This window comes from Benincasa hispida, chromosome 12, assembly GCF_009727055.1.
Source record: "Benincasa hispida cultivar B227 chromosome 12, ASM972705v1, whole genome shotgun sequence".
NCBI lineage: Eukaryota > Viridiplantae > Streptophyta > Magnoliopsida > Cucurbitales > Cucurbitaceae > Benincasa > Benincasa hispida.
The window spans coordinates 63,478,309-63,499,930 of record NC_052360.1 but is presented as its reverse complement, the minus strand read 5'-3'; the positions used below and the strand labels follow the sequence as shown (position 1 = coordinate 63,499,930).

At 32.2% G+C, this 21,622-nt stretch overlaps 2 protein-coding genes across 2 annotated transcripts; one reads left to right on the top strand and one right to left on the bottom strand.

Annotated features, from left to right (window-relative positions):
• Positions 1-4,967: 4,967 nt before the first annotated feature.
• Positions 4,968-6,606, top strand: LOC120068386 (ethylene-responsive transcription factor RAP2-3-like). Its single transcript, XM_039020137.1, has 2 exons — positions 4,968-5,238; positions 5,768-6,606. Exons 1-2 carry the CDS (start codon positions 4,983-4,985, stop codon positions 6,334-6,336), a joined length of 825 nt encoding a protein of 274 aa, XP_038876065.1. The 5' UTR covers positions 4,968-4,982; the 3' UTR covers positions 6,337-6,606.
• Positions 6,607-11,454: 4,848 nt separating this feature from the next.
• Positions 11,455-12,370, bottom strand: LOC120067363. The gene has a single exon (XM_039018938.1). It carries the CDS (start codon positions 12,226-12,228, stop codon positions 11,629-11,631), a length of 600 nt encoding a protein of 199 aa, XP_038874866.1. The 5' UTR covers positions 12,229-12,370; the 3' UTR covers positions 11,455-11,628.
• Between the last annotated feature and the right edge of the window lie 9,252 nt (positions 12,371-21,622).

Genomic DNA, 21,622 nt, shown 5'->3' with positions numbered 1-21,622 from the left:
AAGCATTAAAAAGCTTGTGAAAAAAAATTCTTAAGATTTCTAATCTATTTTCTTAATTTTAAAAAATGTCTAATAAGCTTTTAATTTTTCAGTTTTGTATCTAATTAAATCTTGAGCTTTCAATTTTGTATTTAACACAACATTTGATCTATTCAACATTTTTTTTAATGCACAAATCTTTCAAACCCAAGATTGAAATTTTACTTATTAACATTTCATGTTCCTTTGATTTTATAAAATGTTAGATTTCTCTAGATCTATGACATTCTAAAATATTAAAAAATATATTATACACAAACATTAAACTTTAGCACCAAAATTGTAATCATAAGAAAAAGTAATAATAAAAATAATAAAAGGGAATGGATCAAAATCAAACACACATTCTTTCTGACTTCATTTAAGAAAACAAAGTCGAATGGGTAATTTTGAGCGACATTTTAGTCTTTTTCTGTATACTCCAAAGTAATAATAATAATAATAATAATAATAATAATAATAATAAGAGTATGAATAAGGCTTCTATTTGTTATGCAACTCATCATTTATTTTCTTAGTTTCACAATTTCAAGGATGATTATGTCATGAATTCATCAAGTTGTCACTGCCACTTTTGTTATCTTCTTTTAACCTTTTCATATCAGCTTACTTACATACTACATTTGTTTAATTCAAAATTAAAAGTCGCCCATTTTATATTTTATGTACTATGTTCTTTTTGTTTTTGTTTTTTTTATCACCACCAATATAATTCAATTGGTATAAAATTTATACTATCAACTTCAAGGTCAAAAACTCGATTTTTCTACCTTATAAATTATCAAAAAAGGAAAAAAAAAAAAAAAAAAAAAAAGCCATTTTGGTCCATGTATACTTTTTGAATTTTTTAAAATCAATTTTAGTTAAATAATAAATGGTTTGGTTTGGTTCGGTTCGGTTTGGTGGTCAAACCGAACCGATTTATTAGTTTCAAATTCGGTTTTGGAATTTTTGAAAAATCTATGTTATATATATATTTTTAATTAAAAAGTGATTCGGTTCGGTTCGATTTCAAATTTGGTTTTCGAAATTGAAACTGAATCAAACGTTTCAAAATTTCTTCAAACCGGTTTGAACCGCATTTTTCGATTTCACTGAATTTTAGTTTGATTTTTATTAACAATTTAGTTTTTGCGGTTTGAATGACCCTCCTTGATTCTTGGTAACTTGTTATTTCTTTTACCATCTTGAAAGGAGCTTTCATGAATATCTCTTTTCAAGAAAAGAAAAAGAATTTATTTTTAAGATTTATTTAAACTAGGAGACTTTATTTGAAATTAACCAAACTGGTTAGTATTTACCTTAATTTTTGTTTATAAACTGATGGTTTTTTCTTTTCATTTTTTTAAAGGGTGACATGTACTGACATGTACTATATGATATGAAAACATGATTTCTTAAACTTTAACTTTTTCCTTTTAGTTCAATTACAAGTTTAGATTTTTAGAATTGTATGAAATATTTCTTACATTCTTAATCTTGAGTCTCGTATGTGTAATGTCATCAAATATATTCAAAAAATTTGTGTCCAATAAATTAGGGGATGTTTGAAAAGCTGGAATATAATAGGATTACTGAAAATAGGAGAAATATTCGAATGTGCGAATGAGAGGGGATCGAAAATGGGGTTGTGAAACGTGAAAACGGTAGAAATGAAGGTAGGGTTAAAAACTGTTGGAACAGAATAAGTTTAATATTACAAATCAGCCCTAAGACGTCCAATCAAACATGAGTTTTGGATTATATTACAATTCAAACTCATTCCATTACAGTCCATCAAGTAGCCCTTAAAATTAATAAATTTTATTAGACATCATTGAACTTTACATACATTCTAAAATTTGGAAAATTTTCGTAAATAAAAAAAAGTCAAACTATTACTGATAGACACTTATAGATTTATATCAATTTCTATCAAAGAAGATTAAAATTTTTCTATTTTATATAAATAATTTTTCTTATTTTCCTATTTTTGAAAATCTCCATTCTAATTTTATATCTAATAAATTTGTAAATGTTTTACAAAATATTTTATAGAACCCAAAACTTTAGAGCTTTGTTAACCCTGTTTTTAAGTTCATGAACTCTTTCCCATTGAAAAGTTAGAGACAAAATTAGACACCATTTTTAGTTCAAAACTAAACATGGTATGCTTTAATTTAAAATAATAATAATAAAATAAAATAAAGTTGAAAGAGGATATTTTTATTCGTTAAAAATTTGGAAAATGAATAAAGAAATTACCCTCTGCTTCCTTCCACGCACGGTTAAAAAAATATTAAAATAATTCTGCCGACGTACGTTTATCTCAGTAAAGCATTTACATTATGCCACGTGTACACTTTTGTCCCCACCTCTTTAACAAAGAAGCAGCCTTTTCACGCGTTTCAAAACTGCCAGACTGTACGGCCACCGTCATAACGTAAAGAATTTATTCATTACGCCTCTTTCATTTTTCTTTCACTAAACAGTAATAATAACCATTTTTTATTTTGAAGAAAAATGATTAAATGCATTACATTACCCGTTTCTAAGTACAATTTTCAAATTTAAAAATACAGGAAATATGTATTTAATTAAATACAATTTTGCTTAAATGATTGGTTTTTCAAATTAAAACATTCAAGTGATATTTTTATTAATTTTAATTCTGTATTTTGATAATTTATAATTTACACAATTCTCCATATTTCGTTTGATCAATACCGTATAAAACTTATAATTCGAGTCAATTAAATATTTGTTCACTCGTTAATAAATTTAGACGTTCCGTTACAATTACTTTTGAGAATAATCTATTCATTAATGTTCAAACGTGTGTAGACTTCTTCAAGTATTAGTTTTACAAGATGGATGAATAGAGCTAATGCATGAATGACTTTTAAAGAAAATTTTGTCTAAGAATATGTTGGAATTTATACATTTTATGAATGTGAAAGAGTTTGATTGATACAATTATTAGTTGTATATGAGGTTTTTTTTTTTTTTTTTTTTTTCCAAAAGAAAGATACTCGAGGATATGTAAATTGATACACTTTATGATTTGTTCTTGGTATGCAAATATGGAGAAAGATATATACGCACTTGATTCTCATATTCTTCAATGATAAGATTTGTAATTGAGGTCGAGAAGAGGTGACCAACGAAAGAAGAAAAAACTGCATGCCAGCATAGTGTTTGTCGTGCATACTTTGATGCTTTAATCAAAGAGTTGGAGTCAGAAGATACTATTTGGAAGTTTTCATGTGTATATAATCTAATATTTAGAGATGAAAATTGAAAATATCTCTAGTTTTAGACGATATGTTTAGGTACAAGAAGTTAGGTTTTTTTAGTATAATGATTACGTGAATGAAGAATCGAACTTCCGAACTCTAGAGAAGAATATTATGTTAATCACAGTTGAACTAAGCTCACTTAATTTTTGTTTTAAATATCGTCGAACGAGCTTATGAAGAAGGTAAAGCTTGTACTAAAAAAAGAATTAAAATAATAAAAGTAAAGCATAATCCCAACCATATTTGGTTCCTTGGAGATATTGGAGTGCTTTGATTTAGCTGCCTATAGTTTAACGTTGTCACCTTTGTTGTATGCAGCACAAAACATGTTTCATGTGATAATGTTTGTTAAAGAAATGCTTTACTAACCCTTCACGTGGAAATTTTTCATGATAGAAAATTAAACCATTACAAATTTTTAATTGTTACATACCATAAATAATGACAGTTATTGTTGCAAATATAAAAATTAATGGATCAACATTTTTGGTACTAAAGTTTATAAACTTAAGGGATTAATTTGAAATTATTGTATCTTTAAGAATATTTCAAGAAATGGAAAAAGTTTATTTAGAATTAAATTTATCATTAGAAGTGAAAAGAATTGCAAAATTGGCAATGATGGCACGGTTTTTTGCATTGGACGGCTACGAATTCCATTATTGTCTCTTACTTACCTCACAAGCTTCCATGTAAAAGCTTCTCCCAATTTGTTCCATTTTTTCAGTTTTGACAAATTTGCTGACTCATCCTTTCTCTCACATCCCCCAATTCCGGCCAAGGTCCACACCTTTAAAATAATAATAAATAAATAAATTATCATGTCTTCTCTCTTATCTTATTAAGTACAATATGATTTCAAGCCATATCCATTAGGGAAAAACAATATATCAAATATTAAAATGTTTTTTTTCCTAAAACGAGTTGCGATTTATTGCCCACAAGGTTTATGATTTGAATCTTCTAACCTTTAATTGTACTATAAATTTTTTTTATTATAAGTCTAGAAATAAAAAAATAAACGTTTTGAAAGTTTGAAATGGTTAAATTTCAAATGCAATCTCTGAACTTTTAAGATTATGCTTAGTTGGTCCTTGAACTTGAATGTTGAATTTGGTAGATTCGTAAATTATATATATATAAAGATGTTGAATGTGTCATATACCATACATAAAATTGAAAGTTAATAACATATGGAGGAGTTACAAATATAGCAATCAAATCAAAAATATTTGCAGATATAACACAATGTAAAAGAATTGCAAATATAACAAAATTTAGATTTTACTTTCGAATTCTATTAGCGATAGACCATATTGCTTATAGTAACAATAGAGCTTCATTAACAGATTTTACTATATTTATAATTCTTTAAAAATCTTGGTAGGAGAAATTAAAAATTTTAAAATTTCAATAACCGAATTAGAGTTATGAACTTCACTCCTTATTTGATGAAATGAATTTACGGGTAAAACAACTTAAAAAAACATCATTGTGATACTTCATTAACTCCTTACATTACTTCATCGTTCTCGAAACTTTGCAACTTTCTAAATTTTGAACTAAATGATGATGGGAGGATAAAATTTGAATACTTTATTAAAAGGAAAAGTCAGAAAAGTTGATGTGATTCGTGTGAATGCTAGGGGAAATGGTAAAAGCCCAATGGGCAGAGAGCAAGTCAGGGCCCAAATGGAAGGCCCATTTTGGTTTGGTTTGGTTTGGTCTATAAATACAAATCCTGAAACAAGAGCCGAAACCTCTCAATCTTGTAAGAATTATCAAGAGAGGAAAAAGATGTGCGGTGGTGCCATCATCTCTGATTTTATAGAAAAAAAGCGAACTCGGAAACTTACCAATGAATCTCTCTGGTCCCACATCGATCCTTTCTCCGATCTCCTTGCTCTCAATTATTCCCCTGGTATCTCTTTCCATTTCCATTTTTTAATTTTTTTTTAATTATTAATATATATATATATAAGGATGGAATAAGGATGAACAACAATTTGTTGATATTTTAATCCACTCCTCTTTCTTTCTTTTCTTTTTTTAATTAAAAATTGAGCGTATTTTTTTTTTTTCTCAATTTTTATGATTTTTTTTTTCATTTTTTAGGTGAAAGACTTATTTCTTAGCATTTTTTTTTAATTAAAAGAGTTAACTCTTCACCTAATTTTAAAAATAGAATAAGTTCTTAGAACCTCCAGTTTTTTAGTTTTCAAAAATTTTAAAATATTAGAAAAAATAATAAAGTAAAAAATTTGAAACTGAAAACTGAAAAGAGTATTTATTGGCCTAATTTTAAGAGATTAAAAAATAAAAATAAATAAATGGGTTAAACTTTGGAGAGAATAAAGAAATCGAGAAAGAAATGGAAATTTCTATTATGTTTGATGTCTAAAAGCTTGAGTATTTAATATGTTGAACTGTGATTGGCTACTGATTTATAGTGAAGACTGAGGAACCTAAGAAAAGAGACCGAGCTACGGCGGCGGAGGCGGTGGGGGTGGCGGTGGAGAAGACTCCAAAAACTCGGAAGAATTTATACAGAGGAATCCGGCAACGGCCGTGGGGAAAATGGGCGGCGGAGATTCGGGACCCACAAAAAGGAGTCCGAGTTTGGCTCGGAACTTTCAACACCGCCGAGGAAGCCGCCAGAGCCTACGATGAAGCAGCCAAACGGATCCGAGGAGAAAAGGCCAAGCTCAACTTTGCTCCGGCGCCGCCGTCTTCGCGGCCGTTACCGGCGGCTCAGCTTCAATCTCCGGTCAAAAAGCGGTGTGTTGTCCCCGAGTCGACTCGGGGTGGCTTCAACACCACCGGTCCGCCTCCGTGTGACAGCGACGAATTTTACTACGGCCAGGAATTGGCGAGCTTGAGATCCTTCTTGGGTCTGGATTGCGAGGAGCAACAACCGTGTCAACTCAGTGGAAATGGCGAGTTGGAGCCAGTTGATGTAGGCTTTTGGATGATGGACGACATGTCGATGAATGAGCAGAAATTCAGTCAGCTGGTGTGAGTGTGAGTCAGATTTGACTGTTTGTTCCGACGTGTCGTTTATTGCTATGTAGGTGTGTAATATTTTAATGTTTTTGTTTGAACTTTGAAGTGTGTAGCTTGTAGATATAATGGAGATTCAATAAGGGGTTGCCATATGCTATGTTTTTGTTATACTTTGGAACGACATGTCGGTTCGTGTATCAGATCGGACTGCTTATATCTTTATTTTTAATATTCACCGCTCTGTAGTTTTATTATTATTTTATTTCACTCCAATAGCTTTGTATTTTGACTCTCTTTTCTGACATGTTACTCTTAGTCTTGTGTCGCCACAATTATAGTAACAATAAAATATAATTATTTGCACTAATGAATAGTGTAGGTTTCATTTACATAAATATTTAAAGGTTAAGGTACTACACTTGTAATAAACATAATAATAAAGTTCAAATTTTGATTCAATCCCTACTTTTTTTTTTTTTTTTTTCATTTTGGCCTTTATATTTTCAAAATATTCATTTTTGTTTTTACACTTGACCATTGTACTTTAAAAATATTTATTTTCGTCCTTACCTTTCTTAATTTGATTCATTTTGGCTCTTATATCATTAAAATATATATATATATATATTTTGGTCCCTTTATTTTCATTTTTATTTTATTTTTAAATGACTAAAATGAACCAAAGTTGAAAGTAGACCAAAATGAACATTTTAAAGTATAGAGACCAAAATAAACCAAAGTTAAAAGTGTAAAGCTTTTCAATCAAGACTGGTCGGAGCTCTGGATTGTTGTCAAAAGTCTTAAATACAGAATGTACTTAAAAACCCTGAAATACTTTTTTGTCTAGTTGACATTTACGTGGGTGTACTCCTTGCTTCTGGGGACATTGATCCATAGCTCGAGTCTACATCTTTATCGTTTTCATTTTCGTTTCCATACTCTAGACCAAAATGAATATTTTGAAAGTAAAGGGATTAAAATGAATCAAAACCAAAAGTATAAAAATCAAAGTAGTATTTAAGCCTAATAAAAGGTTAAAGTACCGTTTTGGTCCTATATACTTTGAGTTTCATTACATTTTAGTTGGTGTACTTTCAATTGTCCAATTTAGTGTATGTATGACTAATGACCTCAATAAATTAAGTCTTAAAATCAATACTTCAAAGCATATTATTATCAAAATTGGTTAAATGATAATAATAATTTTTATATAAGAAAAGAAACTATGTGAATATATTTTCATAATTTATAAAGAAAATGTTAATGGAAACTAATTCGTAAAAAAAAATATCAACAATAAACTAACTTTTAAGATTTATTAAATCTATATTAACTAAAATTGAACCTTCGAAGTGTTAAGGTTTAAAATAAAGTAAGTATTTATACTACAAGAATCAAAATGATATTTTAACCCGGAATTTAAATACGCTGCTAAAAAGTGGAAGATTCATGAACCAAACGTGAAAATGGTCCAACTAAAATCCAAAGTGGGGCCTGAAATCAAAATGACGGTTGAAATTAGAAAAGTGAAAAAAAGAAGAAAAAAAAATTCAACTCAAATTCTCCCTTGTTCTTACGGTGACTTCAAAACCAAAATGGCTTTGACATATTCATCATTGCATTTGTCCTTTCAAAATGACTTGATTATTATTTTTTATTTTTTTCCAAATTAGTCCTTACTCTAAATAATATTTTTTTTTTTGAGGACCCATTATGTTTGCTTGAATTTAAATTAAGCAAATATCATGTTTTGGTTTCAAGCAAGCGATTTACTAATGTTTTCACAACCCACCAATCAAATCCTAATATCAATCAAATATATGCTAATATGAGGTGTTTTTTTATTCAAAAAAAAAAAAAAAATTACGCTAAACTTGTATTCTAAATTTTGATAAATATTGTAATTTTATTAACACAAGTATAAATTAACTAACATAAAATTTTACTATTAACCTCAAACCTTGAGGTTGGATTCCCACTTTTAAAAAGAATTGCAATTTTTACGTTAGATTTGAAAAAGTGTTCTGAAAAATTGGTATAGAATAATTGCTCATATTGTAAAAAACTTATGAATCAAAATTTATTAATAGGATATGTAAAAACCAAAACTAAAATTAAAGTTATTAAGAGACTTGATATTACTGAAATAAATGAGATTTTTTACATTATTTTTTAAAAATTAAAATTGGTTAAAAAAAAAAAAAGAATAGAAGACAAACATCACAATATCTTAACATTTAACTAAATTTAGATGTAAATTTGATGAAATTAAAAGTTAAAACTATTATACTCAAAAGGTAAAATAATAGTCTATTCAAGAAATCGATTTTCCTTCAAACTTGAAAACGTTTCTTGCAAATTGTCAATTAAGAAATGATTTATCCCTAAAATTCTACTCAACCTCCATGAACATAAAGCCAATGTAATCCAAACAACCTTAGTTTTCTCAAACAAATCCCACAAATAACTCAAATTTCAAAGATGGGTTTCAAAATTGAAATATTATAAAAATCCATTGAAAACAAGTGGTAGATACTATTCCTCGAACAACAAGGCAAAGGGAAAATCTAATGAAATCATTTGACCTTATCCAATGTGTTGGGCCAATGTGATCTTTAGAAAAATTGCAATAAATTCTAAGTGAATCCCCACCATGATTTTCCATAGCCAATGGATAAAACTTAACTTGAGTAATTTCAATGAACATCCATTAACTATATATATAAAAAATTATTTAAAAATACTATATATATATAGAAAAAAGTATGCCGATTTCAATTTTTTAAGTATGATTAGGAAGAGAGAGATTCGATGACTTTTTTTTAGTTACTAACATGTTCATAGGTTTAGTTTGGTAGATTTCAGTTTTGTAATGATAGAATATCAAATAAACATCCAATATAAAGATAGTTAAAAATAACTATTTAGTTTTTACGTTTAAATTTTATATTCGGTTTTTTTCGTAATTTTTTTGAAGAATGGTTTAAATTATGGGTAAAATTTCAAAAACATGTTTTTTTAACTTATTATTTTTAGGTTTTCTAAATTTAGTTTTTGAAAGTATTGGTAGAAAATATAAAACAAAACAAATGAAGTACTTGTAGGTGAAAGTAGTGTTATGAACTTTTTTTTATCTAATATATCATTGAACATGTCCAATAAATTTGTACATTTTTATAAATATCAAATACATCAAGGACTTAGGTAGGACACACAACAAAAAGTTTTTAGATATTAAATATTTTTTGAATCTCAAAGACATGAAAATAGAAAGTTCAATAACATGTTAGAAACGGCTTCAAATTCGGGATCCATTTGATATAAAACCTAAAAAGTCCAGACTACATAAATCCAAGAAACAACTCTTGTAATTTACTCATGAAGAGATACTATAATAAACATAAAAAGAGAATAATGAGGATAATTCCCACAATGACATAAACAACTCAATATTTGAATTCCTGAAACTTAAAATTTTAAAATTTTAGACCATAAAAGATTTCAAATAAGTATGTCATTGACAACAAGCTTCAAAACCCATAATTGATCTGTATAGTAAAGTGTTGATAATGACTGAAAAGACTACACAACTGTCTCTGATATAAATATAATCACATATGAATTTCTATACATTAGGTAGATAAGTACTGAAATAGTTAAAAGCAAAATGAACCTAAAACAAAATCTAACAAAAGTCGAAAGAACTATAAAAGCCGATAAAGTAGTGGTCATTCACAAACACAGCAGACATAAACAGCAAATTAGCTACTCAAAAAGGTCTTCAAGTTGCCTAATGGGTAGAAATTTTGGCAAATCACCTCAAATACAAGTTAGGCTTAATCATTATAATAAAGATTTTAACAACACAAACACTGCAGACATAACAGCAAATTATAGTGAAAAATTTTCGTAAAAGTAACAATTTAATCTGTGGATTTTAGTTTGTAACAACTTAGTCATTATATTTTTAAATTTAGAACAATTTGGTTTGTATTGATATTCATCATTGTAGGAACTAAACCGTTAGACAATGTATCTATTTTTGTTGAATAATGTCTTAGTCTTTAAAGTTTATAAAGAAATTTGATCCCTAATGAGGACATCAATCTACCATCTTAATCATATTTTTCACATTGGGACTAAATAATTACAAACGGTAAAGTACAAAGACAAATTGTTATTTTTATAAAAGTTAAGAGAACAAAAGTGTTTTTAACCAATTTTTCAATGAAGAAGCCTATGTTCATGAAATAAAATAATATATCACGAACTACCCATGTTTTTAAATATCCAAGGCGCATTAAGGTGCATTGACCCTCTAGAGCCTAGCGCAAGGCAACACAAAAAGGTGTGGACTTTTTTTTTATGAGGCACACTATGTATAAAAATATAACATTAAAAGAGAGAAAGCACAATTGAAATGGAAGAAGAAGAAGACAACCCCAAATACAAGAAATTTTGCATTTAGACTTAATAAACTTAAATTTTTTAATTAATAAAGAAAGAAAATCTTTAATTACTATTTTTAAAAATAATAAAAAATTCCCAAGGACAGGGCTTTGAACCTTGAGATTTCATAAAGCACATTAATACTTGCTTGCGCCTTCGGCCTAGGGGCACCCCTTGATCCGAGAGGGTTTTTTTAACACACTGCGAACGACAAATGAAGGGGTGTTTCCCAACCTACTTTGAATGAAATAGGCTCTTATCCCCAATTAATATTTGGACCTCTCATTATACTAGTTGAAATTTCCAACGATTACAACACACACTTAATTACGGTTAAACCATTTGAAAACATTTATTGTCTCTAGTATTTTCTATTTTGTAACCAAGACTAATATAGTCCACATAGACTTGGTATACACTCCAATTCAGACTATTACAACCACCGGATTATAATAACCAACCAGCAGATTAAACCATTCTAACAACCCAATTACAAGAGGTTTAATACATGCATTAAAAGCAAATGGTCAGTTGACAACAATAAATAATAATCATAATGTGACAAACGATGAAACCAGACACTTTCTGAGGCAGTCAAACCCAATGGGTAGAAAAACAAGCAAAAGATTTCCGCCCACAGAGATCTCAACAAAATGCCCAAATGGAAATAAGGAATAAGATGAGATTATCAGATTGATAAGGGACAGATTTCATTATGTAATTTCGAACCAAATTACAAATATTAAACAATGTGAATTATTTACAAAATATATACATAGCAATTTTCAATTGAATTCAAGAGATTTATAGCCAGATTTACATTCTATAGGATGATCGATGAGAAGAGAATTTGTACCAATCAACAAACGGAGATCAATCTCATGGACATTTTCCCCCTTTCGGAATTCCCCATTGCTTCAGTTGCAAATCTAACAACCTTCTTGAACGCAAAATGAACACAATTTGACAGCGCAATCCAACAAACCACCTCGTAAACGAAATAATACGCCGGATTTGAAGAGGAAGAAGAAGACGATGATTCGTCCCAATCATTTCCCCCAAATCTATCGAAATTCCAACCTCTACCACCGCCACTGCTGCCATCTCCACCATACGGTCCATCAAAATCGCCGCCAGCGAATCCATCATCCTCGCGGCCCTCGGAATCACCGCTATACAATCTACGCTTCGTGCGCCGCTTTCTACGGAGAAACGTCCGAGATGCCGATCGGTAGGAAACCGATTTGACAGGCGGTGGAGCAATAGTTGCGATGGGGAAAAGTGCGGCAGATAATTGAAGAGCTCCGGCGGCGGAGGACGGTGAGATCTGGTCAGTGACTGAATCGGTAGCAGAGATACAGTAATTGGAAACGAAATCGAGGCGATTGAGGAATTTAGCGAAGCCGATGCCATTGTTGGCGACCATTGAAAGGGTTCCAGCAACCAGAGAGGAATCCATTGCAATGAAAGGATTTCGAATTGGAAAAAGTATTGGGATTTCGTAGATGGAGAGATCTAGGGATTTAAGAAATTTGGGGGAAGTTGAAGAAAAATCAAATAAGGAAAGCGAGATGGCGGACGAGTCACTCCACGACACTGGAATGTCCGAAAACGCCGCGTGTTCATAACGCGAGGCTTAGACCAATTCGCTCACGGCAATGGTCCGCCGTCCGATTGTAATGGGCCGGGCTGGGCCGTATAATGGGCTTTGAGTATGATATTTTTGGACCTTTGTTTTGGGCTAACGTTCAACCCAATTACCCAAAATAAATTTGAAAAAGATATAATTGTTGTATAATTAGTTCTCCTTTTGTCCCTAAAAAAAAAAACAAAAAAAACAAAAAAGTTCTCCTTTTAATTCAAGATTGGACAAGGATTGAGTTATGCTTAATGTTGTTCATTTAGTTCCTTAAGAAAAGCGGGGAAAAAAAACCATTTGCTATTGTTATAGGTGAATTTGGGCTTACATACAAAAGTAAGTTAAGGTCGCAATAAATTGGACCGAAAGTTGATTAAACCAAGGTCTAGCTAACACCAAAGTTCTAAGGCTAACAAAAAAAAAAAAAGTTTAATTTTGAAAAAAGCATTTTTTTTAAAAAAAAAAAGATAAGATAATGATAAACAATTTTTAGAATTATTTATTATGAATTAACAATTGACCAAAATATCTCTAATTCAAAAAATCTAAAATTCAAATCATAACAACCAAGATTTCACTAGCAATTAAAAATGGAATATTTTTAAATTCTACCATTTTTTACTCATTCAACAAAAAAAAAAAAAAAAAAAAATCAAGAACATTTATGAACTATTGAAAAGCATAATATTTTTAAGAACATGAGATTATTTTTCGAAAGAAGTCAATAAAATACTAATACATTGTATTTAAAATAATTAACTATTAGTGAGTCTAAGCCCTAACACAATATATTAAAAAATAGCTAACACGCCCTGTAATGGAAAGAAAAAAAATTTAACAAATGTAAAGAATAAACTCAATATATAAGTGAGTAAGGAATAATGTAAAGAATAAACACAATATATTGAAAGATCCTTTTTTTTTTTTTTTTTGTGTGTGTGGAAATATACTTGATCTTGAAATTAAGAAAACACACGGGCTGAAAGGGAAGGTTTCACCGAAAATATATGCTTGTTAAATTAGAATTACCGTGTAATTAAATTAATTCAACTATTAAAAAAAAAACTTATTTTAAACTTCACACTTACAAAATATGTGTTGTTATTAGATTTTTTTTAACTTCTAAAATATATATTAGAAATTAGTTTATATTTTGTTATAAGTTTGTTATACAGGTAGTTAAATGGTTAATGACTGTTGTAATTATGCCTATTTATAGGTCTCTTTTGGTTAATAAATGAAATAGCAGATTTATTTACTATGCTTTAATATGGTATCAGAGCAAAATTAAAACTCTTTGATTTTTCGTTTTCCCTCCAGCCACTCTTTTTCTCGTGTCTTTTTTTATTCTCGGGCCGATCTCGCTCCCCGACCTTCCAGACGCTAACACTGATCTCGCTCGCCTCCGTCCACAGTGTCGAGCGAGATTTTTCTCGTGATTTTTCGTTCTCCTTTTTCATCCGAAACGACGATCATGACCAGATCCGACGACCTAACCTCATTCGGAAACTCCAACTCCATGGAGAATGTTCGAGCTTCCCCATCTTCCATTCTTGAACAATATCAGAACCCTTATTTCTTCATCCCTTAGACAGCACCAATCTTGTGCTCGTTTCTAATCTTCATACGGAATCGAATTACGAATCGTGGAGTCAGGCGATGAAGATCAGGCTCACTGTCAAGAAATAAACTCGGCTTCATCAATGGTGAAATCCCTCGACCTTCGGTGAGTTACTCAGTTATTGGATCATATGTAATGGCATTGTCACCGCGTGGATTCTTAACTCTCTCTCCAAAGAGATTTCTGCTAGCATTAACTTCTCTGATTCTGCTAAAGAAATTTGGGCTGATCTGCAAGAACGATACCAGCGTAAAAATCGACCAAGAGTCTTCCAACTACGCCGGTAAATTTCCAACTTATCCCAAAATCAAGATTCTGTTACCACATACTATGCCAAGCTGGAAACGTTGTGAATGACCATCTCCTATCGCCCATCTTGTTCTTGTGGAAAATGCACTTGTGGTGGTGTCAAGAACCTACAGACTTACTTCTAAACAGAGTATGTTATGGCTTTCCTCATGGGTTTAAACGATTCATCTGCTCCTATCAGATCTCAGTTGTTACTAATGGAACCAGAACCATCAATCAATTGGGCCTTCTCTCTAGTTGCACAGGAGATTGACCAGAAAGCTTATTCTTCGTCCTTTGGCAATGTGATATCTTCATCTAATGCTACTGCCCTCCTTGTGAAAAATGGTTCTTCTGCTTCCCACCAGACTGCTCCAAGCTATTCTCACAACACCAATCAAAACAAGAAGAAGGATAGACCAATCTACACCCACTGTAATATTCAAGGGCATACTGTTGATCGTTGTTACAAACTCCATGGATATCCACCAGGGCACAAGCTTTACAAACCTCCCGAATCAATAAGAGCAGATCATTCTGATTCTTTATCCTCTTTAACATCTAAATAATGCCAAGGCTTATTGGCAATGCTCCAATCCCATCTCAATAAGTCCAAAACAGCCACCATAGCAGCAACGTCCAATAAGACAGATTCTATCACTCCTACAGCTCACGTTGCAGGTATTTGTTCCCTTTCTGATATATCTTCTGATCAGTGGATACTTGATTCTGGTGCATCAGCTCATATCTGTCAATAAGGTCCTATTCACTACTCTAAGACAAATGAAACCGACAACTGTTACTTTGCCTAATCAGTCTCAACTTCTGGTTGAATTTGTTGGGGATATTCAAATCAGTATAGATATCATGCTACAGAATGTGCTATATATATATCAGATTTCTGTTTCAACTTAATTTTCATAAGCTCTTTAACTTCCTATCACCCGTCATGGTCACTTTTTTTAGTGATTTCTGCTTCATTCCGGACAAGTACTCTTTGAAGACTATTGGCAAGGCTAACAAATGGAATGGATTATACTTGTTGCAAGCATCAGTTGATAAGTCCTTACATTCATTTTCACGTACCATAAAAGTTGTTTGTTCTTCCACTACTACTTTCTCTGCTTCTACTTGGCATAATCGGCTTGGACATCCATCTATAAACATCTTAGTTTCCTAAAAGACATTTTACATGTAGACATGGATAGTACTTGTACTAAATGCATGATTTGTCCTCTAGCAAAACAAAAACGACTGTTTTTTCAAACCCATAATAGACTTGCTGCTCATGCTTTTGATCTTATACATTGTGACATTTGGGGCCTTTACAAAGAACCTACTCATGCTGGATATCGTTACTTTTTAATACTAGTTGATGATTATTCTCGGTACACTTGGGTTTTTTTTATGCGAAACAAAAGTGAAGCTATTACTATTGTCCCTCGCTTCTTTCAGTTGATTGAAAATCAATATGGTTTTTCCATAAAAGCTTTTCGATCAGATAATACACCAGAACTGGCCTTTACTGATTTTTTTGCTGCCAAAGGTGTTCTCCATCAGTTTTCTTGTGTTGAACGGCCTCAACAAAATTCGGTAGTAGAAAGAAAACATCAACATTTGTTAAATGTCGCACGATCTCTATTATTTCAAGCTAGGTTACCTATCTTGTTTTGGGGAGAGTGCATATTGACCGCATCTTATTTGATCAACCACATTCCATCTCATATCTTGTCCTGGAAAACACCTTACTATCGTTTGACTGCTGAACATGCTGACTATAATTCACTACGAACTTTTGGTTGTCTTTGTTTTGCCTCTACTTTACCTTCTCACAGGACCAAGTTTCAACCTCGGGCCATTGCCTCTATTTTTTTGGGATATCTTACTGGCATCAAGAGCTATCGCTTATATGACATTGAGAAGAAGCAATTCTTTATTTCAAGGGATGTTGTGTTTCATGAAGACATATTCCCTTTTCATTAAATCAATTCTTAAGCAGAGGTAATTGATCCTTTTCCTGATCTAGTTTTACCATTATCACTTCCATTTTTCAAGTGATTTATCCAGCAGTGAAGCCTCTTCATCATTCACTTCTGCTACTCCTGAGCTTTCTGACCAGCCTACTTCACAGACGTTTCTCAACCTACTGCTCATTTTGCACCTGCTGATGATGATGCTGCAGTCACTGATCAGCCCCATCTGTCTTTACTTGACAATTCTTCTCACTGTTGCCGCTCTACAAGGACGACTAAACCACCCTCATATCTCAGGGACTATCATTGCAACCTCCTTTTACACAATCATTCTCAGCAGACAGTTACTAAGTATCCTTTGCAAGCCGTTTTATCTTATAACATACTGAATCCTATCTACAAGATGTTTGCCCTCAATATCTCAGCCGCATATGAGCCTCAGTTTTATCACCAGGCTGTCCCTCATGAACATTGGCGCCAAGCTATGCACGATGAACTTCTAGCAATGGAAACCAACTGTACTTGGTCTGTTATGCCCTTACCTCAAGGCCAACACTCTATTGGATGCAAATGGATATACAAAATCAAGTATCGTGCAGATGGGACCATTGACCACTACAAGGCACGGTTTGTAGCCAAAGGATACACGCAGCAAGAAGACCTCAACTACATTGAGACATTTTCTCCTGTTGCCAAGCTTGTTACTGTCAAAGTACTTCTTACTCTTGCGGTCTCAAAAAGTTGGTCTCTACTTCAACTAGATGTTAATAATGCTTTTTTACATGGTGATCTAGTTGAAGAGGTATACATGGATCTACCCTTGGGTTACAAGCACAATGTTGTTCATAAACAGGGGGAGCATCTTGTTTGTCGCTTGCATAAATCCATATATGGCCTTAAGCAAGCATCACGCCAATGGTTTGACAAGTTCTCAAAGACACTCCTTCACTTAGGATTTTCTTAGTCCAAGTCCGATTACTCCTTATTCACTCGAGGTTCTGCTCAATCCTTTGTTGCTTTGCTTGTTTGTGTTGATGACATAGTCATTACCTGTGCTTCCTTACCTGTACTACATGAGATCAAAGATCATCTGCATGAAACCATCAAGCTCAAAGACTTAGGGTCTCTTTGGTATTTCTTGGGTCTTGAAATTGCAAGATCGTCTCAGGGTATTCTTTTATCACAACGAAATTATACATTGCAGCTCCTAGAAGATCATGGTTTGTTGGCTTGCAAACCGACTCCTCTACCTCTTGATCCGGCTTTAAAGCTCCAATTTGATGTTGGTACCCTCCTTCCTGATGCAACATTGTATCAGAGACTCGTTGGAAGACTGCTATACTTGACTATTTCTCGGCCTGACATAGCTTTTGCTGTCCATAAGCTCAGTCAGTTTGTTGCTCAACCTAGACAACCTCATCTTGATGCTGCCATGTCCTTACTTAAGTATTTGAAAGCTTCTCTGGGCCAAGGTATTCTGCTACAATCTGTCCACACATTTCAATTAAAGGTGTATTCTGATGCTGATTGGGGATCTTGTCCCAATTCAAGGAAGTCTATAACCGGTTTTTGCATCTTCTTGGATGATTCCATAATTAGTTGGAAGGCTAAGAAGCAGTCTACGATATCCCGTTCTTCTGCCGAAGCTGAATACCGAGCTTTGGCTGCTACTACAAGTGAATTGCTATGGGTTGAACAACTTCTTCATGAGCTTTTGGTACCTCTTATTCATCCCTCTTTAACCTATTGTGATAATGAGGTTGCTGTCCATATTGCTGAAAATCCGGTTTTTCATGAACGGACGAAGCACATTGAAATTGATTGCCATTTTGTCTGAGATTACATTGTTCGTGGCAATGTCAAACTTCTTCCCATCCGGTCTCACTTGCAGCTTGCTGATATCTTCACCAAGGCTTTGCCCAACACTTTGTTTTTCTCCTTACTATCCAAGATGGATATTTTTGATATAACCACACCATCTTGTGGGGGAGTATTAGAAATTAGTTTATATTTTGTTATAAGTTTGTTATACAGGTAGTTAAATGGTTAGTCACTGTTGTAATTCTACCTATTTATAGGCCTCTTTTGGTTAATAAATGAAATAGCAGATTTATTTACTCTGCTTTAATAATATAGGAATTTAATAAAAATGCTTTGTTCTTTGTTCTTTTTTTTTGTTTTTTTTTAAAAATCGAGATTAAAAAATACAAATATTTACTCTTTAACCCTCAGTATAAATTTTTTAAAGGGTAAATCTGACTTTTTATTTTTGAAAAAAAAAAACATGATTTACCATTTAAATAAACTGTACTTGAAACTTGAACAAATCGAGCCACCAAATGAAAATATCTTATATTTGCAATTAATTTTAGTAAAATATTTAGATGGTTGGTTCATCCAAATTAACTTGTGCTTTTCTCATAAACTATGTCTCTCTCAAATACACCTACGATTGGAAACGGCAACATCTTCATAATAATAGCAAATCGTCTAGAACCAAACCTACAAGACAAAAGTTTGTTATAGGCTAAGTCGTGGAACTCGTGGAACTTGTTCCGTCCATCGAAACCATAAGTCTATTTCTTCACTCATTCCAAAACATGGATACCCCTTGGAGCCAAAATCCATAGCCCAAATTGGAGTACAAAAAAGAGACTCCCTTTTTAAAATCTATCAATGTGAGATTCAACCGATTCCTTTAGTTTTTTTCTTTTAAAAAATAAAGTTAAAATTTCACCAAACACCTACCAAACAAAATGTCTTTGATTTCTGCTAGATGGCATTGCCTTCTTGCAAGAGCAGTGAGAAAATTGTCTTTTTTAAATGAAGACTATTTGCTCCTCAAAACTGTTCATCAATGAGGTCGAGAATTTCTGCCCTTATCGAGCTTAGGCCTTCCATTATATAATATGTAGGATAATTGCTTTGATAATTTAAAGTAAATCTACGGAAATAAATAAATATAGGGAATAGATATTTAAAAACACTCGAATTTATTGTTTTAAAAAAATGTAATCTCTAAATTAACGAAAAACGTGAGGCATATTTTTAATACCATGTCATTTATAATACTTATTTCTAATTTAACGAAAAACGGATTGAGTTTAAAACTTGAAATACTATATTTATTAACCTTTTTATCTATTAAATATATTTTTAATTTAAAATTTTCAAGTTTACACTATTTGGATCACAAAATTTGTATATAGTGTTAGAAATAACTTTTGGGTCTAGGCCCATAACAAAAGCTAAGGGGTGGGAGAGCTTTATCCATATTAGAAAGTTTAACGATGTCTAAAGTGTATAAAAACTAAGGTATGCTAGATGTGAGTCCAAAGTGTATTGGTGGTAGAAGTATAACCCTTTCACCGTACGTGCGCACCACCACCATCGTCATCCGATCGGGTGGGCAAGTTATGGTTTGGGTAAAATGTTTTAATATTAAATGAGTTCTATTTTCGGATCTGTATGCGTTCCTTTCACCAATATTATTCTCATCTATTCTAAGCATTTTTTCCAATTATAGTATACTTTTTGACGAGCACGCCCGAGATTGGAGACTGTGTTAACCTTGGGAAGCAACCGACATAGCAATTAGCACCGAGGTCACGCCTAATTGCTTTTAGGGTAGTGGTTCCTCCACGACGCAACAATTCTTTGCTGTATTTTTTCTATAATTTGAAAGCAATTATTCCCAGTTGTTGATCAATAATGTTAAGGTCCTTCCCGATTTGTCCAAGCTTGAACCACTCGATGGAGCGAACTATTGCCGTTGGTTTAAAAAATTATTGATCTTCTTTGAGCAGCTAGAGGTTGATTATCTCCTCACCACAGAAGCATCGGTTGATACTAAGAAGGTGATTAATGTCTCTGATCCAGAATCCTCCAAAGAACCCATTGATGTTTTTTACCAACCGAAGTAGTCATCCAATCGATCTTGATAAATACGAGAAAGACAACAAAACAGTCTATGACCATTTGCTGAACCATATAACAGATTCGATGTTTGATCTGTTCATGGTCAAAAAGTCAACAAAGGTAATTTGGAATATGTTGGAGTCCCGATGTGGAAGAGATGATGCAGGCTACAAGAAGTATGTCGTCAGTAAATGGCTACAATTTCAAATGACGGACAAAAAACTTGTAGTGGAGCATATTCATGAATATGAAAATTTGGTGGCCAACGTTTTGTCTGAGGGCATGAAGATGTGTGAGGTTCTCTAAGAAAATGTACTACTTGAGAAATTTTCCCCATCATTGAGCGATTATAGAAACCATCTGAAACACAAAAAGAAGGATATGACACTCCAAAAGTTGATCAGTCACATGTGCACGAAAGAAGCCAACAAGTTAAAAGATAAGCTAACTTCTGAAAATCTGAATTTGGTTAATACTAATTTGGTTGAATTTTCTACTGTTAACAAAGACAGGTTCAAAAATCCCAAGAAGTAGTCTAGAAAGAATAATTCCTCTAAAAAGAAAGGACATCACAAAATTACTGGTGGGAAGATTAAAAAGAAGAAATTAATTTGCTATGTCTGCGGGAATTATGGGCGCAAATCCTACCAATGCAATCAAAGGAAAGGAAGGCCAAATTAGTGACCCACCCCAAAGATAATCTTGCTGAACAAGATGACATAATAGCTGTTGTTGAGGAAACTAATCTGGTGGAAAACCAATTGACTGGATACTTAACACTGGAGCTTCAAAACACTTCTGCTCAAACCAAAAACTCTTCCATGACTATGAAGACACTACTGACGAAGAGTGTGCATTCATGGGTAACTCTGCCACGACAAGAGTACTTGGAAAAGGGAAAGTTCTTTTAAAATTAACATATGAAAAAACTTTAAGTAATGTATTGTATGTACCTTCCTTATAGGAACCTGGTGTTTAGAAGTCTATTGAATTGGGCTGGGCTTAAAGTTGTACTAGAAGCTGACAAGTTTGTCCTCACCAAAAATGGAGACTTTGTTGGTAAGAGGTATCTGGTTGATGGTCTTTTTGTATTGAATACTGTTCTTGTTGCAAATATGATGAATGCACGTACTTATAATTCTGCTTACATAGTTGAGTCTTTAGACTAGGTCATGTGAATATTGCATCAGTTAAGAAACTAAATGAATTAAAATTAATTAATGCACATGAACCACATGAAATTAGTAAATATCCTGTTTGTGTAGAAACAAAATTTATCAAGAAATATTTTAAACCTATCACATCTAGAAGTACATAATTGCTTGAACTGATTCATTCTGATTTAACTAATTTAAAAAATACCACAAGTAGAGGCGGGAAAAATTACTACATATCTTTTGTTGATGATTTTTCT

Excerpts from the sequence above, each read along its gene's own strand:
- LOC120067363 (XM_039018938.1), bottom strand. The coding sequence starts at position 12,228 with ATGGATTCCTCTCTGGTTGCTGGAACCCTTTCAATGGTCGCCAACAAT.
- LOC120068386 (XM_039020137.1), top strand. The coding sequence starts at position 4,983 with ATGGGCAGAGAGCAAGTCAGGGCCCAAATGGAAGGCCCATTTTGGTTT. Across the intron at positions 5,239-5,767 it reads TGCTCTCAATTATTCCCCTG|TGAAGACTGAGGAACCTAAG; the intron begins GTATCTCTTTCC and ends ACTGATTTATAG.